This window comes from Thamnophis elegans, chromosome 4 (assembly GCF_009769535.1).
Source record: "Thamnophis elegans isolate rThaEle1 chromosome 4, rThaEle1.pri, whole genome shotgun sequence".
Classification (NCBI taxonomy): Eukaryota; Metazoa; Chordata; class Lepidosauria; order Squamata; family Colubridae; genus Thamnophis; species Thamnophis elegans.
In genome coordinates this window covers 43,531,018-43,550,370 of record NC_045544.1, presented here as the reverse complement: position 1 = coordinate 43,550,370, position 19,353 = coordinate 43,531,018, and the positions used below count along the sequence as shown (strand labels likewise).

The 19,353-nt window shown below is 40.2% G+C and overlaps 1 protein-coding gene across 1 annotated transcript; it reads left to right on the top strand.

Annotated features, from left to right (window-relative positions):
• The first annotated feature begins 440 nt into the window (after positions 1 to 440).
• Positions 441 to 18,832, top strand: LOC116507278 (pantetheinase-like). The gene is given in 9 exon segments (XM_032215310.1): positions 441 to 535; positions 1,043 to 1,275; positions 1,362 to 1,492; positions 10,414 to 10,606; positions 12,059 to 12,350; positions 13,362 to 13,521; positions 13,523 to 13,730; positions 15,509 to 15,679; positions 18,644 to 18,832. Coding segments are annotated over 8 exon segments (1,539 nt in total). The 5' UTR covers positions 441 to 535; positions 1,043 to 1,059; the 3' UTR covers positions 18,812 to 18,832.
• The last annotated feature ends 521 nt before the right edge of the window (positions 18,833 to 19,353 follow it).

Sequence of the window (19,353 nt, the reverse complement as noted above, 5' to 3'; positions counted from 1 at the left end):
TGCATTATGTGCCAATTCTTAAACCAACATCAATTCTTGAATAGCTTTCACAAAAGTTAATCACTTTCCCCCATAATAAATGAATTAAAACCTCTCCCAATGTCAGTTACTAAGAATCTGTTTCCAGATGGGCAATTTTAAAATGGAATCTATCATTTGTTTTTCCTTTCTAAGTTAACAACTGACTCTTCCTTACGTTCATCTACAATACATACTTATGTATATAGTTGCCCATTTTCCTCTTTCTATGCCAGATTGAAATTATGAGCAACTTTGTTTCTCCCTGAAAAGAAACAGATAAAAGTCTAAGAGGTCTAATCAGTATTCAAACTGTTTGTACTGATTGCCTAATAATATTGGGAAAGCAATGTGTTAACTATTATTGGACTCAGGCAAAATCCAAGAGACAGCCCAATAAAAACCCGTAACTATGCTTCCAGGCATTCATACAGGCATTGTTTTGGACAACCTCTGGTCTCCCAGAATGAGGAAGTAGAAGCAGAAATTGCAAAAGAAGCAGAAGTTGCAAAAGCTGGTGAGTGGAACAAGTTGAATGTTATCGGCTTTTTGTTTTGTTCTTTGTTTTATTTCTAATTGAGAACAATTGCTTTAAAAAGTATTCCATTGTGAATGTTTCTTTAGAAGTGTTCCCACTTGCCCAGATAAGAGAGAGGCAAACAGAGGCAATAGAATTTACTATACTTGACACTAATGGGGATAAGTGTGGCTATCATAACTTCAGCATTGGGCCGTAATAGCTTTTGAGAAGAGTCCATCATAACTGTGGCCATTAAGCAACCATGTGTACCATACAGATTCAAATGTTTGTTTCTTCCTCTGGGTCATTTGAATTGGAATCAAAACACAGAAATATTGTTGGAAGCATTAAAAGTGCATCAGACAGTTAGTGATTTCAAGAAACCCTATCAGAGCTCAACAGCTGAAACTACATTACCGAGGGTCATCTGATTAGATATATGATCTTTCTGAACACTCTCTCTTCACTTGATCTACCTTTTAATCTTGTTTTCTCTCTCCCCAGTCTATAAGGACAGGGCAATGGCCTCCTCTTCATCTTTACAGCATGCTTTTATTCTTATACTCCTGGGGGGCCTCAGGACTTTAGCCATGAACAAATACACCGCAGCTGTATATGAACATGCAGTCATACTGCCGGAATTAACATCGGACCCTGTTTCCCCTGAAGAGGCCTTAAAATTGATGAACCAAAACATGGACATCTTAGAAGATGCCATCCAAAAAGCAGCAAAGCAGGTACGGGTACTACTTGTTAATATGCATTGGTTGGTAAAGTGGTTGTCCTACAAGGGAAGGAGCTTTACCTTCACTTCTTTTGACAGGGAGCACACATCATTGTGACTCCAGAAGATGCTATACATGGATTTTTCTTCACCAGAGAGACCATTTATCCTTATCTTGAGGACATTCCAGACCCACAGGTCAACTGGATTCCATGTACAGATCCTGAAAGGTACTGTATCTTGTGCTTTGCTTTTGTGTGGTCTCAGTTTAAAGGCACTTGAACGTGGTAGCCTTCTCTTAGGTTTGTGTTTCAGTATTACAATGTACACCCTGACATGGTCAATGTGTCTTGAAGGAAGGAAGGATCTTTCCATTGTAGCATGCCATTTAGGCATCCATTAGACCTCACCTGTTATCATCTGTATATTTCCTCCAGATACGTTGAGCTATAGGCCATATCTTGCTTGCTTGCTTACTTGTTTGCTTGTTTATCATACTTTTTAGCACCCCTTGTCTCAGAGAGGGGTTCTAGAATACAATTTGATCAATAAAATTAAGAATTAAAAAGAATATTATTTTAAAACAATATATAAAATAATTACAAATTACAAAAAAATGGAGAATATGCCAATTTCTACCAGCTACATAGACTGAGATGGATTTAATCTAAGATGAAATAATTCTCAGCAATACAATAATTAGGACCTGAGTACATATTTATAGCAAACTTCCACCATTGTGTTCAGGCAGTGCCCGTAATCTCTGCTTCTGTTTTTATAACCACTCAAGGAATAGGATGAAAAATAGTATCTGCTTCAAGATCTCCCAAAATGTTTGCAATAGAATGTGAATTTGACTTAAGCCAGCACCCAATATGCCAAGCTATGCCCAAGTACATCCATCATAGTATAGTATAGCCTTTATTGTCATTGTACACAGTGGTGGGTTTCAAAATTTTTTGGAACCTCTTCTGTAGGTGTGGCTACTTTGTGATAATGGCTTGCTGGCCATGTGATCAGGTGGGAGTGGCTTGGCAGTCATGTAACCAGATAGGAGTGGCTTGGCAGTCATTTGACTGGGTGGGAGTGGCCAAGACGATGTCACTGAATTCTTTACCCCAATGGATGATCTACAAAAATATATTAAAAAGAAAATTTATTATTTTGTGTACTTACTACTTAATAAGATTAAAATAGTACACAAAACAATAAAAGAGCTAATTACAGAAGAAAGATGACTGTCCTTGCCAGTCTTCAATATCACTGACTCCAATGAATAGCTTGCACAAAGAAGAGACACAGAAATGAACTCTTTCATTGCATGCACTGCATTAGGATGAAACAAGCACACAAAATAATAGAAAAGGAAGATTACTGTCCTTTTGTGTGTTGAAGTCACCCACTGACCACCTTGCTCCAATGAATGGCCTGCACAAAGAGATACAGAAAGGAAGACTTTAATTGCTTTCACTACTATATTAAGGATGAAACAAACACAGAAAGCAATAAAACAGCTACTTACATAGGAAAGATGACTGTCCTAGCGGTCATACTCTGTTGCCTTTTCATCCTGTTAAATAATACTAACTGCAGAATAAATAAAACAATATTGAACTCAATTGTGGTTGTAAGCTGAGGACTACATTACAGGTAACAGAAGGGACCTCTGTTTTCACCCAACATGTACAGTCTTTTCAGGAAAGATGCCTCCCAACAAACAGGAAGATATAGTTTTTCATCTAAGAAGTTAGATCAAGAATGAATGTCATAGGTAGATTCACAGAGCAATACAGATTTCTTTTTCTAAAATTTATTTCTCAGTTCAAAAAACAGGAATATATGAATTATGTTCAATACTTAGGACAGACCAAGTTCAAGAGTTAAAGGTGTCATGGTTAGAAGCAATGGTAAAGCAAGATATAGATTTAAAACCAGTAATATTTGGTTGGGCATTTCAAAGGGAATACAATACATGTTTAATTTTACACATGTTAACAGCTGCTGGAATTGTGTTTGCACAACAGTGGAAAAATAAAGATATGAAAATGAATAAATATTAGAATGTGCAGGAATGAATAAATTGACAATTAAAATCAAGAAGGCTTACTTTTCACGTGGGATTTGTTTTAGCAATTGCTAACTAACAGAAATTAGAAATCTAAAAGCATGAAAGAAAACACCAATTATATAAGGAAAGGTCACTAAAATGTATAAGGAAATATTATTAGTACTTGATCATTATTAATGTGTAGATAACTGCGGGACATTACACACTCACACACACAAACTATGACAGTGCCAGGAAAACACCAAAAAAATAACAATTTCCCCCCAAAGACTGCAGATGAAACCAGTTTTTTTCCCTAACCCTAAGGACAGGAAAGACAAAGCCACTGGAATAAAAACCATCAAGGCATTGTGGGAAATTATAAAGGACAGTGCCAGGAAGCTCACAGAACCAGGAACCACAATTACCTAAACAACCAGGTATCACACAGAAACACAGAAAATCTGGCAAAGCTGCAGTGCACCAACCTGGCCTGCCCATAGAAAAGCAAAAAATGTTATAAATTTTATATGTCTCAAAGTGGCTGCTTTCTATGGGCAGGCCAGGTTGGTGCAAGGCAGCTTTGTGAGATTTGTGTTTAGTTCTGTAGTGAATTCATTACATAAATACACAATCTCCCAAGTACATGCAAATAAAACAATTAAAAATATTCTAGACACAATAAATAAAATTAAAAAAACACATTAAAAAACATAACCAGATCACTTACCAGCAGGCAGAATCAGCAGCTCTCCTGTGCGATGGATGCAAGGAGCAGGCAGGTGACCAGGCAGCAGGTAAGGGGCCTGGCTGGCAGGCTAGGAAGCGGCGGTGGCCTCCTGTGTGTTTCATTTTTGGCCTCCAGTTCCACTCTGCCATCCAAAAACAGGCCCATGCATCCGGTTTTTGGCCTCCTCAACCTCCAGAGGGCGGGTGGGTGCTGGCGGGGGGTAGGTGGGGCAATGTGGACGGGGCAGATTAATGGCTTCGGCAGGGTGCTCTGGCCCGTGGGGCATAGTTTGAGGACCCCTGGTTTAGCCCCATTTTACAAACCTTTCTAGCCAAAGTTGCTAAGTGAATCTGACTTTCCCATTGACTTTGCTTGCAAAATGTGATTGCATGACCCCAGGAAAACATGACCATCATAAATACATGCCACTTGCCAAGTGTCTGAATTTTATCAGGTAACTACAAGGATTTTGCAATGGTCATAACTGTGAAAAATGATATACCATCTTTTTTTCAGTGCAAGCAAACAGTCATTAAACAAATGGTTGTAAGTCAAGGACTCTACTTATATTCCAATCAGGATCCATACAGTTTTAGTCTCAGTCCAAAATTAAAAACAAGGGGACTTCTTCCCTTTCACAACAAGAGAGAAGGTTGAAAAACAGCTGGCCATTAAAATGTGGAGGGGGGGGGGAACAAGGCAGATACTGGAAATTCTGTTCTATTTATTATTGTCCCACCGCATTGTGAGGAAAAAGCTCTTTCTCAGAGAAATGCTTACCCCCTCCTGTGTGAACTTCAAGCAGCTTCTCAGGAGGCTATAAATCTCCTTGGGAAAGAGATTTTCTTCAATTGTGCACAGATAATACAGGGAAGTGTCTTTGAAAGGACTGCAGTGCTCTGACCCCCCCCCCCTTTTCACTTTAAACCAGGGGTGCCCAACCCTTGGCATTTAAAACTAATGAACTTGCAACTCCTAGAATTTCCCAGCCAGCATTCCCGAGAGTTGAAGTCCATATATCTTAAAGTTTCCAAAGTTAGACACCCCTGCTTAAAATCGACCTGGCTGAAACCTAGAGTTACATTTGTGAAGAAGGCAGACATTTTAACATGAAACTCCAAAAGAGGTCCAATCAGAGAAAGGAATATAAACCTAATGTTTATTTATTTATTTTCATTTCTATGACCACCCATCTCAAACAAGTTATATAATGCTAATAACCCTAACATAAAATTAAGCATAAAGCTTCATGCTCTTCTCCAGGAGTGCAAGAACCTTTCTGTCTCTGCTGGACTTCGTCTTGATGATGTTGCCGCAGTTGCCCGGGCGCAGAAGGACGGAGGTAGCCAGAGCCACGCCGAGGCAGCCCGGTGGGCAAGCGAACGAGGATCAGGCAGCCTGAACTTCCATCGCTCACTCGCTGGCTCGCCCACCTGGCTGGCCTCGTTGTGGTCTGGTTACCTCTGTCCTTCTGTGCCCGGCAGCTGCGGCAACATCATCAAATAATAATATTATTCTTTTTAATTCTTAATTTTTGTCTTGATGACATCCCGCAGCTGCCAGGTGTGGAAGGCCGGAGGTAGCCAGAATCGCTCCCCAGTCGCTTTCGCGGCTTCCCAGAGCGCGGGGAAGAGCACGGTGCTCTGGGAAGCCATGAAAGCGACTGGGGAGCGCCGAGAACCTTCCTGCCTCCACTGGACTTCATGTGCTCCTCTTGACTGCAATAGATGTCCAGAAGCGGCGGGGGCTGTTGGGCTGGAAGCCCAAACCCCATTAGCTACAAAAGCCACTTCTGAACATCTATTGCAGTCACAAGGAGTGGACAGAGAAGAGCGTGAAATTTTGAGAACCTTCCTGCCTCTGCCGGTTGCCGGTTGTGCAGCATGGCCCCTGCGCGCGTCTCCTCCTTCTCCCCCCTCCTCCTCTTCACTTCCCAAAGGCTCTTCTCCTCCATACCAGAGCGGGAGCTGGACACAAGGGATGGGAAAAAAACCACACACGTTGGAAAACTTTGCCAGGAAGGGAGGCGGGGAACCAGTGGGGGCAGGGATGCCCTGGAATGTCCCCATGCTTTGCTGGTGGCCACGCCTCCTAGGCAGTTCAGGGAGGTTCTAGGAGGCTAGCCGTGCCGCACAAGCTACCGCCTGTGAGCAGCGATGGAATGGGCGGGGCAAGCGAACGAGGGGGCAGGGCAGGTGCTCCATGATGAACCTCTTCTAATTGGTATGGGAGATTTCTGGAAGCTCTTCTACCGAACCTGTTAGAAACCAACAGAAACCCACCCCTGATTGTACATTATGTATACAATGAAATTGGTACAGTAATCCATTCCCCTTTTTAAGTGTGTTCGTATAATCGTTAACTGTGCTTGCTAAGTTGCTCAGGAGTGAAAGAACAGGAAATGGGGAGTGGTGTGTGTGTGTGTGTGTGTGTGTGTGTGTGTGAAAAGAAGATTGTCACTGTTCCCTTTTCTTTATATTCCTAGAGGAGTCATACTGCAATCTACACATACAGGAATGCTTAACTTTTCAAGTGTAGCTAAAGACAGTTAACTGCTTCCATGAAACTCAGCATGATTCCCAGATAATTTTTTCATTCAAAAACTCATCCAAAGAAGAGCGCAAGCAGCACATTGGCAGGGACCAACTACATCTAGTTATTACCCATCCTCATCTCTTTCAGAGACCTTAAAGAAGCCAGGCATTTTTGTCAGTATTTTTGTCCCTCATTTAGTAACTAGGTATTGTCGTTTTTTCCCTACCCCTGCTGAATTTTAATGCCTTGGTCAAAAACACATTTTGGCACAAAAAAAGGCACATTTGGCAACCTGACATAATTTGGCAGAAAAGGAAGTCTGGAGGACAGAATCAAAGAAAGGTATGGAAGTCTAGATTTAAGCAATTGGCCTAATGCTAACCGTGCTCTGTTAACACAAGTATTCTTTTTTCCGGTCTAACTGAAGAGAGAGAAAGAAAGAGAGAGAGGGAGGAGAGAGATGGCACTTTGTACTTTCAAAGACCTATTAATATTCTTTCCCGGGGGGGGGGGGTCTCGGTCTTGTCCCCCTCCTATTTAACATCTACATGAAGTCACTGGGTGAGATAATTCACCGGCATGGGATCAATACCACCAATATGCGGATGATACCCAGTTGTATCTGTCCACCCCGTGCCAACTCAGTGTAGCGGTAGAAGTGATGTGCCAGTGCCTGGAAGCTGTTAGGGTCTGGATGGGGGTGAACAAACTTGCACTCAATCCTGACAAGTCCAAGTGGCTATGGATGTTGCCTCCCAAGGACAGTTCGATCAGTCCATCCTTATGCCTGGGGGGGGGGACTCTACTCCCTCAGCGAGGGCCCGAAACTTGGGAGTCCTCCTGGACCCACAGCTGACATTAGAGCATCATCTGTCGGCTGTGACCAGGGGGGCCTTTGCCCAGGTTTGCCTGGTGCACCAGTTGCGACCCTACCTGGATCGGGAGGCACTTCACATGGTCACTCACGGCCTTGTTTACCTCGAGGCTTGACTACTGTGACGCGCTCTACATGGGGCTTGCCCCTGAAAAGTGTCAGAGACTACAATTAGTCCAGAATGCAGCCGCGTGAGCGATATTGGGTGTATCACACCTATCCTCCGCGAGCTGCACTGGCTTCCCATTGGTCTCTGGACACAATTCAAGGTGCTGGTTATCACCTTTAAAGCCCTACATGCCTAGGACCCGGATACCTGCGGGACCATCTTCTGCCACATACTTCCCAATGACCGATTAGATCGCATAGAGAAGGGCCTGCTTCGGGTACCGTCAGCCAGACAATGTCGGCTGGCAACTACCCGGGGGAGGGCCTTCTCTGTTGCCGCTCTGACCCTCTGGAATAAACTGCCCCCAGAGATCCGGACCCTACCCACTCTCATGGCCTTCTGTAAGGCTCTTAAGATCTGGCTATTCCGGCAAGCCCCGGGCTGTTGAACTCGTGTTTGAGTCCAGCCCCGATTAGACGGGTGTATCTTGTGATCTTTTTTACTATGTTTTTCTGTGTTTTTTAACTTCTATTGTAATTGTATTGTTGTAAGCTGCCCGGAGTCCTCCGGGATTGGGCAGCCTATAAATTATTAAACATTCAAACATTCAAACATTCAAGGTAAAATATATTTGTAAATGAAATTTGCTGCTGGGGAGGGGGGAATAGAAGAAATGAGTGGTCATTGTACAAAAACAATCCTGATGCTGTTGACCAGGTATAAAAAAATGTTCTGCAATATGCATTTCTCTGGCCTATGTTGTTTTTATTAAACCTGATTACTGCAAGTAGATGAAGAAGTTACATACATTAATTTACTTGCTTATTGAAAGTGGGGGAAAACTGCAGAAATTTTATGTCATGTACATTTTGGTAGAAGTGTACCTACATTTGTAAAGAAGGTATGGACCTCTGAATAGATTTGGACTGAATACAAAACAAGTGACCACTATGTATGAAATGCCAGTGATACATTGAAAGTACAAAAGAAGAGTACCGTATTTTTCAGAGTATATCAAAAAAGAAGCTAAAAATCTGGGTATATACACCGAATACAGCAGTTTTTTGCCTCCCCAAACCCCGCCCCTTCACAAAATGGCCGTGCAGAGGCCTGTAGAAAGCTTTCAGAGAGCTCCTGGGGTCTGGGTAGGGCAGAAATGAGCAAAAAACAGCCCATTTTTTGCTCAGTTTTACCCTGCCAGCCCCCAGGAGCACTCTATAAGCTTCCTAAAGGCTATCCATGCCCATTTTTTTAAATGAAAAACGTGAAAAATGGGCTGGTTTGGGGAGGTTTGCAGAATGCATTTTTTTTATTTGCATCTTCAAAACCTTGGTGCATCTTATACTCTGGTGCGTCTATACTCTGAAAAATAGGGTAATTAGGTTGAGAGAAGGGGAAGATAAAAATGTCAAGGTTGGCTAGAATTGATATTGATTATATCAATTGATATAAAGGCATGTGATGTTGGTGGACCAGTGGTGGGTTTTCAAATTTTTTTAGAACCTATTCTGTAGGTGTGGCCTGTTTTGTGGGAGTGGCTCAGCGGTTATGTGACTGAGTGGGCGTGGCTAAGTTGGAAAATGTGGTGAAACTCACTTAACGCTCTTGCTTAGCAACCAAATTTTTGGGCTCAATTGTAATCATAAGTTCTTCCTTCCTTCCTTCCTTCCTTCCTTCCTTCCTTCCTTCCTTCCTTCCTTCCTTCCTTCCTTCCTTCCTCTTCTTGTGTCTCTGCCGGGTGGGGGAGCGGAGGCTCGTTTCCAATGAAGGGGATGGGGAATCCATGCGATTTCCTCCCTCTGCATGGTTTCCCCACCTTCATTGGAAACGAGGTAGCTATCAAAGAGAAGAGGGCAGCGCACGCTTGTCGGGGCCTCCGGAAGAACGGGTAAGCTAAGGCACACTAAATTTCACCAACCGATATGCCTGTACCGGTCCGTACAGGCTGAAACCCACCCCTGTGGTCGACACATCCATGGTTGGTAGGTGTAAAAAGATATGCAGAAGCATAATAAACAGTGTGCCCTTTTCTTTCATCTCCTGCCTTTAATGGTTCAGTTACAATTTCTCACTTTTTTTCTATTCCTTGTGTAACATTATTTACCCTGTGAGGGTACAGTTAAGTGTCAGGAAAATTAGGAAATCCAGACTATTCAAATGGTAAAGTAAAGTAAGTTAACTAGTTTTGTTTACTCTCTGCCCTTGTGTGTGTTTAAAGTCTCATTGTTGAAAATAGCTTTGTCAGGGAATGGAGCAATTTGGAGTGGGGAAGAAATCGGTTACATTGGGTATAAGTTATTATTTGCTTAACTGAATTTTATTAAATAAACTATAATTTGATGGCCAAGGCTGCATACTAAAGCTTAGACTATGATTTACAAATTACAGTTACTGGATTCACACAATATCAAACAAATAACTTTATAAATTACATGTTGTACATTTAATAAACAGCCTACTAAATTATATCATCATTAATTCAAAGTATCTCTCAGTGGGGAACCAGTGCAAAAAACATTCATTTCAGCTTTTCCCCAGTGAACTGGTGTTCCACTGAGGGCACCTAATTACTTACCGTATCTTTTCCTCTTCAGTGGAAAAAAACATATTCCTGAATCAATTTCAAATAGAAATATAGTTGGAAGGGAAAAGATTTCACAGCATCTAAAGCTCACCTACTCCAACCTTCATGGCACTTTTCTTCTTCTTTTCTCTTTTGTATTTTAAAAGACACAACTTCGCTTCTGCTTTATTGCCTGTTTTGGTGTTTCTTTCTGTATTATACCCTTCATCATGGAGATAAATTAACAGAATTTAATTGTATTAATTCTTTAGTTCTGTGGTCTTCACATTTAGATTTGGACCTGCACCAGTCCAAAAAAGACTGAGCTGTCTGGCCAGGGACAATTCGATCTATGTGGTTGCCAATATGGGTGATAAGAAGACTTGCAATCATATAGACCCAAAGTGCCCCTGTGATGGCCGCTATCAATACAACACAAATGTTGTCTTTGATTCAGAGGGAAAGCTGGTGGCACGATACCACAAGGTAAGGTTACAAATTTCACACTTTATTTTTAAGAACTGGTTATTTCTCCATGAACCCTACATAAAACATAAGCACATCATTATAAGTTAATTCTATTTTGAACATCAGAGGCTGAATATGTCGAGTAGAGCATATTCCAACTTTGAGATTTCAGAGAGATAACAAATTACCTGTAGCAAATGTGATTTAGCATAACAGATATATAGGGTAGAAAAGAATTTTGGGCATCCAAAGTTCTAATTTGGCAGATTGATTCTTTCTTCTTTCTTTCTTTCTTTTTCTTCTTTCTTTCTCTCTCTCTCTCTCTCTCTCTCTCTCTCTCTCTTTATTTCTTTGCTTCATTCTTTCAATTCTTTCTTTCCTCTTTTTTTGTTTCCTTTTTATTACAGAAATGTAATGTAATTAAAAATAATACAAAAGTAAAAATGCAATAAAAGTTAAAAATAAACTTTAAAAGGAAAAAGTATCCATTACCTTAACTTTTGTTATTAAATATGGAAATAATATTGCTCTGTCTTCTCATTTTTAAAATATAAAGATACTCCAAAATCTACTAAGAAACACACATCTTTGACATCTGTTCTTTGACATTTGAAGCATTTCCCCCCCACCTTTCTACACTAATTATTTAGCTGAATCCCAGTCTTAATACAGCCAGAGTTCTTCATAATATCAACATCCATAGTTTTAGAATACAATTCAGTATCAAATGTACATATGTAATAATTACATTTTCCTCCAATGATATTTGTTGGTTTATTCATGTCAGAAGCATCACAGTTAAAATAAGACATGCTATACAACATAACATTTAAAATGTAAAATACAAGATTAAAATATGCACAAATTTTAAAATTAAACAGATATTACCAGAAACTAGCAATATTAATTGAGTTGCCATGAGATCCTTAAGTGTACACTGATTGGGACACAAAGGGCAGCTATACATATGGGTTGTTGTCTGCATGTCACCACAATCACAAAGAACAGAAACCACCAGAGAGCCCCATTTGTTTAGAGTTTCTCTAGATCTTGTTGTAGCAAATGATATAACATATATAAGCAAGATTATTCCAATGTTGAAACAAAGAAATGAACCCTAAATGAAATATTTAAAATAGATAATAGCAGAGATTGGTTTTCCAGCATGACTGGAGCCATTTGTGTGAAAATGCAGGAGGCCACTACAAATGTGTCTCAGTTACATAAAGAAGATCTTCTCCTTGCAATGGGTGCTGATACTACATTATTAATAGGCACAGAGGTTCTGGGAAACCAGTCAATCGGAATTTAAAGAAATTTTGGGATTTTCCCCCTCTTATTTTAAAAAGCATTACACTTTCACCTTCAGTTAAAATGACTTGCAAGATGACTTTAAGTCAGCGTTACGTTGTTCATACGTTCACTGAAAAACACCTCACCTGTTTCCTTAAATGTGTATCTTTATAACAGTTTAACCTGTTTACGGTGGAGCAACAATTTGATTTCCCTAAAGAGCCTGAACTTGCAACCTTCGATACTGCCTTTGGAAAATTTGGCCTCTTCACGTGCTTTGATATTCTCTTCCACGATCCTGCTGTAACCCTCGTAACCCAGCTCTCGGTGGACACCATCATTTTCCCGACAGCCTGGATGAATGTTCTCCCACACTTAACTGCTATCGAATTCCATTCAGCTTGGGCCATGGGCATGCGTGCCAATGTTCTAGCAGCTAATACTCATAATCCTAGCCTTAATATGACAGGTAATGTACTGAGATAAAAGGTTTGATTGGTATTTGGATCTATTCACCAGGCAGTTGAGAACATCTAGCTGGTTGAGAAATCCTTTGAAAAATCCTTTAATGCACACTTGCCAAAATTAAGATATGCTGGTGTGGTCCCTGCAGACAGAAATCCAGAGAGTAGGGAAGGCATTGCCATCAGTGTAGCATACAGAGTACAGTCTTTATTTATTGTGCTTCTACAAATCTCTGATTAGACGTGTAAACAGTAATGAAGGCAAATATACGTGACCCAAGGATAAATGTTGCAGGATCCAATCTGGGTCGGTCAATAGGACCAACGGCTTTGTCTTCCAAGCTTTTGGATTCATACTGGAGCCCATCCTCAGGGAACTTCTCTCTAGCAGTGTGTACTTTGGGCTGTTCTATTTCTGTTATTTATATGGTACAAGTTTTAGGAGGTGAGGGCTTGGCAGTGGAAACAAACAGCCAACAACTTAATAGCCAGTCATCAACACCCCAATCAACATCTAAAAAGCCACATACAACAGACATTGTTAAATACCACACACAGAACAACCCAAAGCACGCACTCTACTAGAGAGAAGTTCTCTAAGGTTGGGCTTCAGTATGAGTCCAAAAGCTTGGAAGACAAAACCACTGATCCAGTGACGGACCCAGATAGGATTCTGCCATAATAGCCAAGTTTTGCTTTGTTTCTTTGCATTGCTATCATAAATATCATTTTTTGTAAGAGCCTGGACCTCTACTGGTTCTTTGAGCATAAGTTATATCTTCCTATTCTCTTCTTGCTCAGAGTAGAAAAAAGGAAAACAGAAGGCCGATGGGGTGAATGCTTGTGTATATGAATACATTTTCTGGTCTTTTTTTAGAGTTAAATATGTGTGATTTTGGAGTGGTGGTGTTTTCTTAAATATGTATGTTGGGGGGGCAGGGTAGAAGAAATAATGTATGCTATATGTCTTGCAAAGACATGATAAGAAATATGACTTTTATTCTCATCATTTTTAGGCAGTGGTATCTACACACCATCCGGATCGGAAGCTTATCATTATGATGCAGAATCAATGAATGGGCACCTTTTGGTTGCAGAAATCTATTCCCATCCGTCTCATTTTCCCACCCCTCTTCCTACTGTTAATTGGAGCTATTATGCCACAACTGTGAAGGGTTCCTAAGCCCTTTACTTTCTCTGGATTAATTTTCCATGATAACTTCACCTTATGTACCCTTGGAAAAGAAGCTGACAATCTTACAGTGTGCCAGAACAATCTCTGCTGCCACTTAAGCTACAGGATGATGGAACAACAAGAAGATGAACTTTACGTGCTAGGGGCATTCGATGGTCTTCATGAGGTTGAAGGACAATATTACTTACAGGTATTCTTTTATTTATGGGAGGGCAACACTAGACGGAAAGATGAAAGATGAGATGCCTTCTAAATTTGCAGGTTGTTATCTAGATAAACTTCAGCACTTTATTCTCATTATCTCATTTGGAATAATTGTCTAGTTTAATATTCAATCACTTTGGTGGCTGCATCATGCACATGATGAACGAGTCTCTATTAGCAGGAAGTAAGTCCTACATTTCTTACTCCTGGGAGGATGGAGGGAAATGTTGCATCACACAGAGTTCTGGAAACTTTATTACCATGTCCTGTAGGATGCTGACACTGACTGCCATAAGAATAGGACCAGTATTTAGTTTCATCCTTTATCTGGATTCTAATTAATGAGCCATATATTCATTGATACTTTTGGTGACTGACTGGTACTTAATCATGCAAGAATACATTGCAAGGATATGTTTGTATAATGGTCAGTATTGATAAGGAGTCAATAAGCTGTGAATATTTGGATAGAGGGCAAAGAAACCACCCAATCCTATTAGAGCAGACCTAAGCATTTGTTTTGCACAGATTGCTGGCCCACCTGTAAATTACACCTGATAGCTCCCTGGATCCTACCAAATGTAAGGAATCAGAAGTTGTGCTTGAGATGGTAGTGTCAAGTTCCGGAAGCCCTGAGCCACTGCAGCAAAACGGGGCTGACAGATAGACTGTGAGGTCCACCACAAATTTGGGATTTTGTAATGAAATAAATATGCAACCATATAGGAATGGGCCTTTCCAATTGTAGCTCTCTTTGGGATAGCTTTTCTCAATTAGCTTTGACTATTCTTTCATCTCACTTTACCTCCCCTTCCTTTTATGCTATTGAACTCCAGACAGCTGTGAGAGACATTGTCTTTTTGGCAACTGGCAGAGATATATTTATTTCCCTGTCTACTTTAATTAATAAACACACTGATCTGAAACACATTTGCTATTTAGACCATTGTTAACTTCTCTGCTACTGCTGCTTGTGCTGTTTTAGGGTTATAGCATTTTAGGATTATATACCGTAGTTACTATTTTTCGGTATCTGGGATCCCATCTCCAAGGCAATGGCGATATCAATGGCAAGATGCGAGCAAGGGTGAATAGGAAACAAAAGAGGAACGAATAGGGAATGGGCTTTTGCAGGAAACAGTTCATTCATTCGGTCTGGAAAGTTCTATTTGTGGTTATAAGAGACTGTGCCAAGTTTTGCCTTCCCCTGCATTTGGAAACTAGTTATCTGGCAGAGCTCCAAACGAGATAAGGTGCATGTGGATAAACATTCTTCTGAAAGACTGTTTGATAAGCCTGACTGAATGAAAGGAATTCACAGTCATGTCAATAAAAGAGGTTTTATTGGGACTAAGACTTTGCTTCTTGCTTTCTAAGGAAGCCTGGGTCAGAACAAAAGGTTTATAACACGGGGACAAAACTCACTTAAGAAATGTCTCACTTAGAAACAGAAAGTTTGGGCCCAATTGTGGTCATAAGTCCTTTAAAAATGGTGATTTATATAGCTGCAAGTCCTTGGTCACCGTGACACCAGGAACTCCTCTTATGCCAAGCTGAAATTGTGTCTTTATCTGCTAGTTCTGAGTCAACAACCAGTAGGGCTTCTCCCCTAGCCACCAATATGCACTTGAGTGTGTTCCACAAAAGTTCCTTGCTATGGAGGAAATTAAAACAATGGTTTGCAGTTGTTTTCTGGTGGTAGCAACCTGGCTCCTTTATAGTGAGTACTTCTTCAAGTATTGTTTGGTCTTCTCCTCCTTCCAGATCTGCACATTGCTGAAGTGCGGAAGTACGGACCTTCAGAGCTGTGGTCAGGCAACCAAGACTGCTGAATCCTATTTTGACTTCTATTCTCTCAGTGGCACATTTGGCACTAATTACGTCTTCCCGGAGGTTTTACTCAGTGGGATTTCTTTGGCCCCTGGATTGTTTCAGGTAAGGTTAAAAAAAATAATTATAATTTTATTAAATTTGTCAAAGTCTAACAAAGACGTGAAAATGAAAGTACTGGGACACTGGAGGAGGGAAAGGAGGAAAGGAAAAAGTAGGGGATAAAGGGAAAAAGAAGAAGAAAAGCATTGACTTCTGACACTGTTTAGCATAGCAGAATAACATAATAATATGACAGCCTCAACCTCTTACATTTATTTCTATGGAGATTCTCATCCATCCAGGTCATGGTTGTCCCAAAGGTGCTTTTTCAAGAGGCAACTGGACTTTCTTTCCTTTTTTATTTTTTTTTTTAAACACATAAACACATAGACAGAACACAACATAGATTAAAACAACAAAGGAACAAAAGGTTCCATCCTACAGCAGTTCCATATCCGTATGTCTTTACAATTGATGTTTCCCCCCTATACATTCATATCTTACATTCCTGGTCCCCTTGTTCTTTAATGGTTTATGTATACTATTCCATACTTATTTATATTTAACTGTTTGTATCAGAATATCACTTTACAGATATTGCACCTTATATACTTGCTATTGTTTAACTACTATAGCTTCACATATGTTAACTCTTCTTATCTTTTCTTATACTAATCCTAACATTTCTACAACACTATTTTATGTTTCCCTACTTCTTGTTTCTGTCTTCTAACCCTTTATACCATTTATTCCATGTTAAATAATATTCCGATTCCTCCTTTTCTTGAATTTCTTTCATCAGCTTGTCCATCTCCGCACACACTAAGATTTTTCTTATCACCTCATCTTCCTTTGGTATTACATTGTTTTTCCATTATCTGGCTGCGGTTATGATATGAAGGATTAGGTATTGTATTTCTCTACTGTACTTTTTTGTAATTATACCCAATAGAAATAGTTCCGGTTTCCAATTTATTTAATTTCCTGTTATTTCTTCAAGTCACTTTTTAATTTTGGTCCAGTATTTTTTTGCCATCTCGCATGTCCGCCATAGATGATAATATGTCCCATGTGATTTTTTGCACTTCCAGCAGATCGGCGATAATCTTGGGAACATCTTTGCAAGCCACTCTGGGGAGAGGTGCCATCTGTAAAATATCTTGTACTGGTTTTCCTTGTATGCCGCAAACATAGTTAGTTTCAAGTTTGTTTCCCAAAATTTTCCCATTTTTCCTGATCTATACTATAACCAAACATTTTGCCCACCTTAACATTGTTTTTTTTATGACTTCATCTTCCATTTTATACCTCAGCAAGAATTTATATATTTTCCTAATCAATTTTTTATCCGTACTTTGCAATATCTTGTCTAGTTCCTGTTGCTCCTTCTGAAATTCAATACATTTTAATATCACTGTTATATCTGGACTGAATTTGTATATATGTGAGCCAATCTATATTTATGCCCTGGTCTTTTAGTTCTTGTTTGGTTTTCGCTTACCCTGTTCTTTTATTAAATCCTTGTATCTTATACTTTATATCTGTAAAATTTGTGTGTTTCAGTGCTTCTGTTGTGCATAACCACAATAGTCAGGCAACTGGACTTTCAGGTTTTTCTTTGAAGACATCTTTGAAAGCTTGTCCAAAAAGCTTATTCAGCTCTGACCCACCATCCAGACAGAGTGAAGAAGCTTCTTGGATGAAAAGCAAAACATCTTCAAAGAAAAACCAGTTGCCTCTTGGAAAAAGCACCTTTGGCACCATTACCTTTACATACTTAATGTTTCTATAACAACAAACAAAACCAAAGTTTAAGATTTTCATTTTTTTTCTCATCTCAAAACAACATCCAGAAGCATTTTTCAAGTAGAAAGAAAGTGGAATGCATACTTTTCTTGATTAGAGCAGTTAATTTAGCCACCTCTGCTAGTGCCATCAGTTTTCCTGCCATTCGTTGCCATTGTGAGAATTAATGTATCTTTCCATGTGTGTGCGTAAATCATTCTGGCTGCTGTCAAAGAGCAAATTTCCAGATCTTTTTCAAGTTATTTTGTCCATTAAACCCAAAAGTTCCTGATTTAATTTTTTTATATTCACTTTAAGAATCTTAAAATATGAATTGTACCCCGGTATTTCCCATCTTAACTACACAAATATTGTTAGGAACCAAATTGGGCTTGAATAGGAGAAGCACAGAAACAAATCCCTTAATAAGGCTCAGAAGGAGAAGATGTTTTGGTCACTTTTTGGAAGCCAAAATTGAATTGTGAGAAAAATGAGGTTTCTCATTGTGTTTTTTTTACTTAAGTGCCTTGCTTGATCTATGAGTTTGGGTGGAGGCCACACCACATTGTTACATGGGTTACACTCAGGGGTGGGCTGCTACAGGTTCAGCTGGGTTTGGGAGAACCTGTAGCAAACATTATGGCCTGTTTGGAAAATCTCCAAATCCTAGCCCTGATTGGCCCCACCCTGCCCAACCCTATCAAGAGTCTCCACATTGCCCGTTTTGGATGCGAAGTAAGTGCAGGGTCTGTGCGGAGGCTTGGGGTGGGGGTGGGGAAACCAGCCTCCTGGAAGTTCCAGAAGCTTCCCCACCCCACCCCGAGTTCCATTTTCACTGGCAGAGGGCTGCAGGAGGCCATCCTGGTTGAAAACAGAGCCTGGGAGGGCTGTGCCTGGCCCTCCCAAGCTCCAATTTCACTGGCAGAGGCACTGTGGGCTGGTCCTTAGCTGTTTCCAGGGCAGCTCTGTGGGCCAGATCTAAGCACCACACGGGCCAGATCTGACCCATGAGCCTTGAGTTTGACACCCTAATATACACTTATTAGCAGTGGCTCTCACAGTTGGGAGTTTTTCCCAACCTTATTGAAATATGTGGGTAGTCACCCTGGGATCTTCTCTATACTATGTTATAAGAACTACATCTCCTCTTAATCTACTACTTTGAAAATTTCTTAACTTGGGAGATAGGAGAGATGTATACCTAGCTTATTGTATTACTCAAATTCTTTCATTCATTCCTAGGTTTTGAAAGATGGACAACTGGTCAGTCAGAACGATCTCCCTCAGGCCGTTTTAACTGTGACACTTTTTGGAAGATGGTATGAGAAGGATTCTCCATCTACACCCATTAACAATGCAACCCTAGCACCAATGCAATGCACCAATAAGGCTGAATTCATTATTCAATAAATCAGTTGCTTTATACCTTTACTGTTTCCATTGTCATTTATCATCCAGTAATGGATAACTCAACTGAAGAACTACCGTATGTCTTGACAATGGATATATTGATGCTATGTTTAAAGTTGGCTGACAAATCCTAAGGAATACAATCTCTTGAATGTTGTCCTAAAAAAGATGCAACAAGGTAATAGTTACTGATTAGGCTCTTTTTACAAGGTTCTTGGAAGAAAAACAGTTTGATATATGAATCATCTTCCGGTAGAGCTGCCTACTATGTATTAGAGCAGGTATTTGATGCCACTTTAAAATACAACAGATTCAGGTTGTGCCAACTCCATCTTATCTCTTAACTCCTCATTTCAGATAGACACCTAGAAATGACCCAACCTGTTCCCCATTTGTTCTGGGGATAATTTAGCAAGAATCAGTCCTCTACTCATAAGGAACCAGAAAACCAGACTTCCGTTTTTTTATAATCAAGAATGAGAAAAACTCAAACTTCTATAAAGACTGTTTGTCACTAATTTTCAACTAGGAAGTCAACTGGG